Consider the following 12,334-nt stretch of genomic DNA (forward strand, 5'->3'; position numbering starts at 1 on the left):
TTTGGTATGTTCACTAATCTAATGTACATCGTCGCTATATCTACGTCATGTTACATTAATCATTAACTATTATATGCACATGGCAGTAGTATAATAGATTAATTTAAATTATATATGAAGATTTATCATTGCGCAAGTATTTTGATAAGTTTGTCACGTACATGAATTTAAAAAAACTTCTTTTTTAATGAATAGAAATGAAAAAGTCAATTCAAACTTTCATGAAATAATATACCATAACTGAGCTGTAGTGAATGTCATGTATTTGACAACTTGTACAAGTAATTTTGGTATGTTCACTAATCTAATGTACATCGTCGCTATATCTACGTCATGTTACATTAATCATTAACTATTATATGCACATGGCAGTAGTATAATAGATTAATTTAAATTATATATGAAGATTTATCATTGCGCAAGTATTTTGATAAGTTTGTCACGTACATGAATTTAAAAAACTTCTTTTTTAATGAATAGAAATGAAAAAGTCAATTCAAACTTTCATGAAATAATATACCATAACTGAGCTGTAGTGAATGTCATGTATTTGACAACTTGTACAAGTAATTTTGGTATGTTCACTAATCTAATGCTACATCGTCGCTATATCTACGTCATGTTACATTAATCATTAACTATTTTATGTTTTTAATGAATAGAAATAAAAAAGTCAATTCAAACTTTCATGAAATAATATACCATAGCAGAGCAGTAGTGAATGTCATGAAGATTTATCATTGCGCAAGTATTTTGATAAGTTTGTCACGTACATGAATTTAAAAAACTTATTTTTTAATGAATAGAAATGAAAAAGTCAATTCAAACTTTCATGAAATAATATACCATAGCTGAGCTGTAGTGAATGTCATGTATTTGACAACTTGTACAAGTAATTTTGGTATGTTCACTAACCTAATGCTACATCGTCGCATATGCACATGGCAGTAGTATAATAGATTAATTTAAATTATATATGAAGATTTACCATTTTGATAAGTTGTAAGTGCAACTTGACAAGTTACAGTTTTTAGTTAGTATTAAGTTGGAGTCTGACCTGTGAGATACTGTCCTAGTGGCGAAGTCCAAGTCCAGTCCGGAGATCCCAGCCTCCTGGAGAAGAGACATTCCAGATGAAGGGTAGATCCTGGAAAGACGGCCAGCTCACCTCCAGGCTCCACCGAAGCGGACCCAGACGGGATCCTTATCAGGATCGTAGGCGGCGAATCCTCTGCAAACGAAGGTCGGAAAATTAAACACGTCCGTCCATCCCATAAATCAAACTTTTATTTATACATGCACCCATGCGAGCAATACGGGAACCATCAATTATTTATCAATTACCACCGTTCACAGAGATCGATGGCCATTAATCATGACCGGCAAAGAAACGGGATTAGCATAGATTCCGAGCCGTTTGCCGTCCGTTTGAAAGCGAGTCGAGGGCCCGGACGGAATGCTGCTGCGGCCCTTTGATAACCCACTCGAATCTAATGGATATATATATATCGTAATCATTTAAACGCGCCTGGACGATTCACAGAAAACCTTTTGTCCGTTTCCATTCTTTCAATTGCATCTGCAGAATTGAAAGGAATTTCTTCAATTATTCCACATGCCCTCTCTTCTCTTTACCCATTTGCATTACATCAATGTTATACTTTATTTTTGTATCCTTCTCGTTCTATTAATCTTCCCTTATTACTATTACTTTAGTCGTTATAAATTGTGACTTGCAGGATATACGAGAAATCTGCGATATTTTTCTCGAGCGGAAATTGTGTGAGATATGGGAGGAATCGTTATGATAGTTTGTTTTGAACTTTAAATAGTGTTCCAGGGCGTGTCTAGCGGACGACAACGGAAAAATATGCGGAAAACGCGAAGAATTCCCAAGGAGGACGCAAACCCGAAGGCTTTCAAAAACTTTATTGACATGCATCGAAATGAGCATGAATATAAACCGATCTCTCGTCGTCGTTCACTTTACTCTAACCATCTACCATCCTCACTACAAATATAATAAAAAAAAAACAACTAATGATAGATGTTCTTCCAAACGCAATTTCCAATTCATAACAATTTAATTCAATTGAAACACCGCAGATTTAATAACAAAAATTTTAATAAAGTTTCAAGCGTTGGATGTTGAAAATAAAATATTAGCTTCTTTGCAAAAAGAAATATCTTGAATAACTTCTGAATTCATCCACTTTTTCTTACGCAATTCAAGATGCGGCAGCAGAGACCGAAAACCTTTTGAAGTCAACGTAGGTCGAATTCCCAAGGATTTCTCTCTCCATCCTTCACAGTAAAAGTTTCTAGACGCATAGTTTAACAAGAGAGGCGCAAAATTCTTTAATCCGCAATATTAAACAAACCGCTTTGCGAAAACAAAATGTAGATTTCAATAATGCGGAAAAAAAATGAATGAATTCAAACGTATTTGAGAGCAGTAAAATTTTAAAATCGAATTTAATATAATGGAGCCAATAACGTTTTCAGTGTAAATAGATTAATTGTTTTATTTGCGGATTGCAGGGGCCGAAATACATTGGGAAACAATGCATTTCGTGCAAATTAAACGAACGTGCGTTAATTGCGCCAAATCGCTTGTAAATGTTTTAATTCGATTTCGAACAAACAAAAAAAAAAAGATTGAATCCAGGTGGAAAATCCCAATATTAAATACACGCAATTTACACACACACAACGTATAAATCAATCGAATTTTCTTTTAAACTATTGTTGAAAAATGCAATTGATAGCGTTTCTTTTCGAATTGGATTAAGGGAACAGTTAAAACCGCTTCGAATTTTGCAAAATGGAAATAAATCGTGTTAGATCGAGCGCAATGAACGGGTCGATGTTGCGGTTTTACGAAATGCAATTATTTTTCATTTGATGTTCACCGATGGGAAATATCTGCTGCAATATACATTTTTTTTTAGGTGGTAATTGTATATTGGTATGCAAAATTGATTGAGGCTTACCTGTGAAGTTGGTGAGCATTGTTGTTGGGACGCAGGATGGAAGCTTCGCAGACCATAGGCCGTTCTGGCATTGCGGAGTCGCGAAACCGAGGAGCTTGTACAAGCCCACCTCTCGGCATCGGATGTGCAGTTTGGACCCATGGGGAAAGACCCAGCCGGCCGACTGGAAACCCACCAAGAAAAAGAACTTAATCAGAACTTCCACCATCAAGACACGCCGTTTCTGCGGAACACGACCGCACAACAACAACAAGATAAACAATAAACGCCCTCCTGAGGGGACTAAATTTATCCCCTGAACTCAGCTTATTTAGAAACGAATTCTGGTGGTTAAGACGTAATACGTTAAGTAATTTGGTGGAAACTGATTTCAAAGTTAATATTCAATGAAACAACCCCAATTTATTAACTTTTCCGCATTACAAAACAAACAATTAGTTTAATTACTTTAATTCAAATCGGCGATATCAATAAACATAAATCGTTTAATTTAATTTGACGCGTTTCCGAATTTATCGTGCACAGTTTTTAATTGAAATATCGAATGGGATCACGATAATGCGCGCTTGAAAAGTATTTTTTTTTAGTGGTAATAACGATAATAACGCAAAACACGAAGTAATTAAGCGTAATTTACTTGCGGGCGTTTATCTGCGCTCGGTGCCATCGCGATTGCAATAATCATAATTATCCGCTTCCGAAATTTTGGTTTAATCTTCCGCCCGAAATTTATAATTACGTAACGGTTAGTAAACTGAAAAACAAGTAAATAAATAAATGAAAAAAAAATAACAAGACGATTATTTTCTTTCATACATAAAACAGAAGGAAATGAATTATGGGGTGAACGTTGCCCTTCGAGATTTATGTTTCCGTTGAGCTGCGCGAAAAGTTTCCTCCTCGTGAAGAACAATATTGGCGTAGGCCGTATATTTTGTGGCGATAAAACGAAACACTTGAGTGGATCATATAAATTTCGTTTTCACTTCGGTTCGCGTTATCTGACGTAATTACGTGACGATGAATTGTTTTCATTTTGTTTGTTTTTCTTCTAGCCATGGTGGATGCGCCGGTTCTTTTTATTATTATAAATTTAGATATACTCACGGGTATCGAGACGTTCCTGAAGGTAACCAAGAGATGTGGGTTGATGTATTCGAGTTTGCAGCTGCGGAAGAGAGGATGGAAACGGCCGTTATCTGGAAAGAAGACGAAGGCGGGTTATCATTCCTTCCGACATAATAGAGAGACGGGAAATGGATGGATGGATCGGAAGAGAGAACGTTGAAGCGATGTAGCATTTACTTTATTTTCGGTGCAGTTTCTAGATTAATTCACCGAGACAAAGTTCTTTTTCAACGCAGATTGCATTGATCATATTGAAACTTAACTTAACAATTTCTTATTAGATACTGAGTTTTAATAAAATTGTTTATTTTCATTACAATTATATGAAGTTGATTATGTTAACTTTAAAGAAATCTTATAGAATTTAAGTTTTATTACTTAACTTTAGAAATCAGAGTTTTTGTATTTATAATCAAAATTTCAATACTAAAATTATTAATAAATTGGAAAATATAAGTGTTTAATTATTTAAATTTCCCGCAACTTTTCAAAATCTAATTGTTTGTTTTAAATGAGGGATGCGTTCTTTTTCAACGCAGATTGCATTGATTCAAAACGATGAAGAATATCCATTTTTTTAATTGAATCAAATTGAAACTTAACTTAACAATTTCTTATTAGATATTGAGTTTTAATAAAATTGTCAATTTTCATTTATGCTTACTTACAATTATATGAAGTTGATTATTTTAACTTTAAAGAAATCTTATAAAATTATTTAAGTTATGAAATCACAGTTTTTGTATTTATAATGAAAATTTCAATAATTAAATTATTAATAAATTGGAAAATATAAGTGTTTAATTATTTAAATTTCCCGCAACTTTTCAAAATCTAATTGTTTGTTTTAAATGAGGAATGTGTTTTTTTTTTCAACGCAGATTGCATTGATTCAAAACGATGAAGAATATCCATTTTTTTAATTGAATCAAATTGAAACTTAACAATTTCTTATAAGATACTGAGTTTTAATAAAATTGTTAATTTTCATTTATGCCTACTTACAATTATATGAAGTTGATTATTTTAACTTTAAAGAAATCTTATAGAATTACTTAACTTATGAAATCACAGTTTTTGTATTTATAATGAAAATTTCAATAATTAAATTATTAATAAATTGGAATTATAATTATTCAATTATTTAAATTTCCCGCAAATTTTCAAAATCTAATTGTTTAATTTGATTGAGGGATGCGTGTACTTCCATTAGAGCAAATGCGAAACTATCAACCAATGAGAAAAGATATCTTCGATTAATGTGAAGCGATTTTCAACCAATAGAAATCGGAAGCGTTCGAGCGTGTGTGCCTGCCGTAGACGAGTTTTTGCGCCTAGGCCTATCGCACATTCCATGTGCTCGATGTATCGGAAGAGAATCTTTAAAATGCGTGAGTAAGAGTGAGACGGAGGGATGGCGCTTAAGAAGAATTTACGATTTGTTTATGTGGCATTCCTGAGAGAACCATAAATTATCCGCATTTGACGTTAGTGGGTCAACGATAATCTACTACGAATTCCATTCCATTGTATACTATTTATTTTTTCAATTGAATTCATTCAAATATTTCAATTTATCTTCAATTAAATTTACATTTCATTCAAAATATTATATAACTACTGATCATGTTTATCTTACCCAATGTTTCAACATAATTTAAGTTTTTCTTTCAAAAGATTTTCAATTAATTTCAATGTAATTTGCATTGGTTGCATTACGTAAGTTTTTAACATAATTCACATTTTTATTTCTCAACTTTTTCATTCCAATGTCACGTGTTCAGTTACATCAACCTACATTTTATTCGAAAAATTATATAACTACTTATCATATTTATAATTACGCAAGTTTTTAACTAATGTATATTTTTGTTTCACGTTTTCAATTGATTGTCACGTAACTTTACTTTCAAATTGCCTTTACCAAGTTACTTGGTAAGTAATGAGTGATAAGTGAAATTTATATAAACAACTCACCTTAATTTTCTATTACTGTCACTGTAAATTACATTGTTTACATCTCCCATGACAACCATATTACATATAATTAGTTAGTCCATTGCATAATCAAGTTCAACTAATATTTTTATAACATTTTTTTACTAAATTAATCAATGAAATTGATAGTTAATCATTACATTGAGTATATTAAGTATACTAATTTTTCTAAATTGCCTTTAAAAATGTAATACTGTCAACGTCAAAAAAAAACAAATGTCTCCCATAGCAACGGTACAAGATTACAATTAATGTGAGTTTCTATAGCAATATTAAAAAAAAATATAAATTTAATATTTTTTCTCGTCAATTATTAGTTTCTTTTTATATTAAATATTATATCAAAAATATTGAACATAAAAAAAATAATAAATAAAGGAAAAGTTTAATATATTTACAAACAGCGTGTATATATAATAAATCACAATCAATTGAATTCATTCAAATATTTCAATTTATCTTCAATTAAACTTACATTTCATTCAAAATGTTATATAACTGTGATTACGCAAGTTTTTAACTAATATATATTTTCGTTTCACGTTTTAAATTGATTCTCACTTAACTTTACTTTCAACTTGGCTTTAACAAGTTACTTGGTAAGTAATGAGTAATAAGTGAAATTTATATAAACTACTCACCTCAGTTTTCTATTACTGTCACTGTAAATTACATTGTTTACATCTCCCATGACAACCATATTACATATAAATAGTTAGTCCATTACACAATCAAGTTCAACTAATATTTTTTTTAACTAAATTACTCAATGAAATTAATAGTTAATCATTACATTGAGTATATTAAGTATACTAATTTTTCTAAATTGATTACGTAAAAGCCTTTAAAAATGTAATACTGTCAACGTCAAAAAAAAAACAAATGTCTCCCATAGCAACGCTACATGATTGCAATTAATGTGAGTTTCTATAGCAATATTAAAAAAATATAAATTTAATAATTTTTCTCTTCACTTATTAGGTTTTAATTTATATTCAATACTGTATCAAAAATATTGAACATAAAAAAAAAGTAATAAATAAAGGAAAAATTTAATATATTTACAAACTGCGTGTTACGTCACAACATCAACTTTTTTCTTCCTCTTGTATGTATTTATTCCGTTTCTCCTTGACCTTTCTTAAAAGGTCTCCACTTTTTTTTTTTGCACGACTTTCCTCCACTTTCGCCGAGGCAGTATCTTTCAATTTGCCGCGAATTTATTGCTACGTTATTGCTTAACCAGGGACCTGCCTTTACCTGCTGTAACTATCGAGTCTATCCGACACAGTCTGTGGTTTCAATTTACTCCAATTTATTTACGACCACATCCAATAGTCTACTCTCACAACAACCCTATTTTTATTGAAGAAAAAAAATTGAAAAATAAAATACAGAATTACGTAAAGTTTAATGATTCAACTGAATTATCTATTTCTTAATTTAAACAATTTTTCTATTGAATAAAATGAAGAGTATGAATGAAAACTTTGTTAACATTTCTATTGGAACAAATTCTTCACGATTGAGTAATTGATGTAATATAAATTCTTTTTATAGTTTCTATTGAATCAAATACGAGTATAAGTGAAAAAAAATGTATTGGACGTAACTTGTTTATAAGAAAAGCTCAGTGTATAATTCTTCTTATGACAATGAACAGATGCTTGTTATTGCGGTCGCCGTGGAGAGGACACAATTAGGAAAAATCCATTAGTCTCGACCATTTTCTCCTTTTTTTCTTTCTCTTCCACTGGAACCTCTATTTCTTTATTATCTTTCTCTTCAGCTACACGCAACGAAGATCACAAAAAAAAAGGCGATGATAAATCCACATTCTATTTCTTCTCTTCTCTCTCTCAAGTTTGCTGCTTTTTTTTTCTACTTTTATTTCAATTTACTTTCAGTTCATTTCAACTCTGATGCTGCAAATTAACTTAAGAATATTCTTCATCTCGGTGAGCTTATTAATGTAACATCGCCCGTTGGGAGTAATTCCGTGTGCAGACCTAATGGACCAGGGCTCCGCTTAATTATTTCATATGTATTCATTATTTTCATCTCTCTCTCTCTCTTTCTCTCTTAACAGTTTTATCTGAGTACCAGTTCTTTTTTTTTTCTTTCGGCTGTTGCACGAGAGAGAAAGAGAGAGAGAGAGTACACACGTATTTCGTGGCTATCGCTGTTAAAATGTCTTTTTTAACATCCCTCTAAAAAAGCAAAATATACAATTTGCATACTCGGCCGAATTTATAATCTCCACTCCGGTGTAATTGCGGCTGTAATTCCAAACGAATTTCATCCTATTCTATTATTTCGTTACCAAAGCGAGTTACGTGCATACTTCAACCCTTTAAATTCAGTCTGCGCTTCAAATTATTCATATCAAAGTATAGATCTACATAATTTTACACACATAAAACTTTTAAAAAAATTAACATTTATCAATGATTTGCAAACCAATTAATATAAAACTCAATTCTGACTCAATTTTTGCTATTTTATAAATTTAAAACTACATTTTTTTTTTAATTTCGTTCATTTTTACTGCTAAAATATTACGGTTAAAAAATATATGTTTTCTCATTATTTGTTTAACCAATAGAAATTATTTAGGATAAAGGGTTGTTTTCCTATTTCTTAAAAAATCTGCTATTTACACACAAAAAAATTGTTTAAAATTACATTTTTTTTTTGTGTGGAAATAGCAGAAGAACAAGGGGATTCCTCGAGGGTGAAACTCGCTCGTGATTTACGGGCGTATTTAAGTAAGTTACGGCTGCACATAAAAATCTCAGCAAACAGCTATTTTGCATGGAAAATATCGAAGCAATATCTTTTGCGCAATTTTTATCGTCCGCGCCGTCGCGACGCGTTTGCAACAAAATTCGCAGAAGAGAAAGGAGATAAAAAAAAAAGATACAGTTTGCCTAATTAATGAGGCGACCTCAGCGGAATCGGATTTACAATGCAAATTTCCATTTAATTATTTAGTGATTTATTTACGGAAAAACCTTCGTTGTTCTTTCTTTTATTTATTTCTAAATTTAACTTTTAGTTCAATTTAATTAAAGTTTTAAAAGTGTTTTCTCATTCGTTTTCAACGCGATAGATGAGATTTTAATGAGCGCTTAAATTGAAGAATACAAATTGTTTTCCTTCTATAAAATAAAATAAAGAACAAAATATGTCTCGTAAAGATGAGATTGTGAATAAAGTTTCTTGAAATTAATTGAAACCTTACATTTTTATTTCTTACATACTTTACGCTTTTTCGTAACTCGTAAAGTTGTGATTGTAAATTAAATTTGTTTAAATTAATTGAAATCTTATACATTTCTTCTCATAACTACTTTAGTGAAATAAATAAAAATTGAAAATTAACAAGAATTGAATTTGTTTGAATAGAAATCATACGTTTTTTTATATAAATTTTCTTCAGAAATTGACAAAAAGTAAATATTTTTTCATATGAAAAGACACTAGAAAACCAACATCTATTCACTAATTAAAAAATTATTTCGTTTTGCATTCTATAAGATTGAATCTAAGTTTTCTAATTTATAAATTTCAGTTTTCAGCTTTTCGACTCTGAAAGAAGATACAAAAAAGTTTCGTTTTATATTTTCTAACGTTGGTTTTAAGAAAAAAAAAACTAAGATTTATAATTTGTAAATTTAACTTTTCAGAGTCGAAAATGAAAGTAGTCAAAACAAGTTTTACATTTCTTATGTTTGATTTAAAAAAAAACTTTGTAAATTTCAGACATTTCAGCTTTTCGATTCTAAAAGTAGTCAAAATTTGTTTGGTTTTAATTTTAAGAAAAGAAAAACTAAGTTTATTAGTTTGTAAATTTCAGGCATTTTAGTTTACAGCTTTTCGACACTGAAAGTAGAAACAAAAAAAAATCATTTTATACTTTCTAACATTGGTTTTAAGAAAAAAAAGAAACTAAGTTTTCTAATTTATAAATTTCAGGCATATCAGTTTTCAGCTTTTCGACTCTGAAAGTAGCCACAAAAATGTTTCGTTTTATATTTTCTAACATTGGTTTTAAGTTTTCAGATTTTCATCTTTGAAAGTAGTCGAAATTTGTTTTGCTTCACATTTTCTAACATTGATTTTAAGAAAACAGTTAAGTTTCTTTATTCTGTAAATTTCTAACTCTGAAAGTGGTCAAAATTTGTTTTGTTTTTCATTTTCTTAACATTGATTTTAAGATGTAAATAAATTTCATATTATTTTTGTTAATTCAATTAAAATTTCAAGTTAAAATTTCTTTAATTTTACTGCATTTTTCTAAAAACTGAAAGCAAAGTATTTCGATTCTCTTCTAAAATTTACATTTCAGTAATTTCTTAGGGACTTGAAGGTAAATTCAATGTTTAATTTAGTTTTTCGTTTTATGTTTTTTTATGCAGATGCACCAAAGTTTTATTGTATAATCAATGCAGATTTTCAGTTGCAAAAAAAAAAACAAGGAATATAGTAGAAGTTTAAGCATTTTTAATGAGATTCTATTTCAGTCCGGTTTATTTTCTCCGCTTTTCCGCTCGCTTCCTGCACTCTAATATAATTAAAATAAATCCTAGTGGGTAATTGCATAGGAGAAGGCGGACAGATTTTGAATAACGAACCATTAATTAAATTCGCCATTTTTCCCGCGCTTCCAACATTCATCTCACCCCCCAATCGCATGGGTGGCGGAACATCCCGAGCGGACGGTTAATTAAAATTTCCCATGTCAGACCCATGCATACGTAATGTTTCCTACAAAAAAAAAAGCACCAGAAATGAAGAGTAGAGAACTTCTATTCTTTTCCTCCGCTGCACTTTTTCACATTCATGAATTTGTCCGACATTTCATCCCCTCTGTTTATTTTTTTACTTTTAAATTTCCAGCTGCGAATTAATTAATTCTTCCATACGGTTTTTAATGCTGCACAATTTAATTCTTTTTTTTTGCAATGGAAATTCACGGTTGGGAAATTTCGGACGTAATAGCTTCGACCGGATGCTTCTTGCTAAACTATTTCCGGCTCCATTGCGAAACAATGGTCCCTCCACTTTTACGTTTCTTTCTCGCACTTGCGTCGCTCGAACCTTTTGTAATTTTAATCTGCTGAACCCCTTTTCATTTCAACCTTTCTTTGTACTTTCAGCATCAAACGTGGAAATACTTTGAATTTATTCCTAATTAAAAACGATTGTAACCAGCTCGCAGTACGATTGAAACCACGAAACCAATTTTCAAATTGAATACAAAGTTGTTAGTTAGTATAATAACTTCTATTGCTTTTTGATATTTCAAATTTACTTTAATTAAATTCATTAAATATACATTACGAAATAACTATGGAATGCAAGATTGCAAAAAATATAATTATTTAAATCTTCATATTTTACCTAATTCTAAAATATATCTTGAATTATTAAATTTTCCTATTACGTCTTTTTTTTCTGTATCAAACAGTACGTAAAGTTTTATTTAAAAACTCTAATTAAAAAAAGTTAATTAATTTAATAATAGTCAATAAACAATTAGATTTAACTTTAATGATTTACTTTGGAATTTATATGTTTCGTTCAGGTGTTTCGTGTAGGTGTTCAATACAAGCGCAGGTGTTTCTTATCTTTGGAAATCATTTGTTTCGTGCAGGTGTTCAATAAAAGCGCAGGTGTTTCTTATCTTTATAATTCAGGTGTATCATGCAGGTGTTCAATAAAAACGCAGGTGTTTCTTATCTTTATATTTCATGTGTTTCGTGCAGGTGTTCAATAAAAACGCAGGTGTTTCACTCAATTATTTGTGCAGGTGTTCAATAAAAACGCAGGTGTTTCTTATCTTTGGAACTCATNTGTTTCGTGCAGGTGTTCAATAAAAACGCAGGTGTTAATTATAATAATCAAATAGATGAGAACGCAGCTGTTCAATAAAAGCGCAGGTGTTCAAATAAAACGCAGGTGTTTCGCGTAGGTGTTCAATAAAAACCAGGTGTTTCTTATCTTTGGAACTCATGTGTTTCGTGCAGGTGTTCAATAAAAACGCAGGTGTTTCTTATCTTTGGAACTCATGTGTTTCGTGCAGGTGTTCAATAAAAACGCAGGTGTTTCTTGTTTGTGTATACAACAGATGTTTATTGACTCATGTGTCGTGCAGGTGTTCAATGCAATAAGCAGGTGTTCATTTAACCTAGGTGTTTTATGAATGTTTG

At 30.6% G+C, this 12,334-nt stretch overlaps 1 protein-coding gene across 1 annotated transcript; it reads right to left on the minus strand.

Moving 5' to 3' along the window:
* Positions 1-1,040: 1,040 nt before the first annotated feature.
* LOC108558296 (locomotion-related protein Hikaru genki-like) lies at positions 1,041-4,192 on the minus strand (the record flags this gene model as incomplete). The annotated part of the gene is made up of 3 exons (XM_017915170.1): positions 1,041-1,231; positions 2,994-3,156; positions 4,101-4,192. Coding segments are annotated over 3 exons (446 nt in total), but the record flags the coding sequence as incomplete, so codon positions are not given.
* Between the last annotated feature and the right edge of the window lie 8,142 nt (positions 4,193-12,334).

This window comes from Nicrophorus vespilloides, unplaced genomic scaffold, assembly GCF_001412225.1.
Source record: "Nicrophorus vespilloides isolate i.1.1-1 unplaced genomic scaffold, Nicve_v1.0, whole genome shotgun sequence".
In the NCBI taxonomy this organism is placed as follows: Eukaryota; Metazoa; Arthropoda; class Insecta; order Coleoptera; family Silphidae; genus Nicrophorus; species Nicrophorus vespilloides.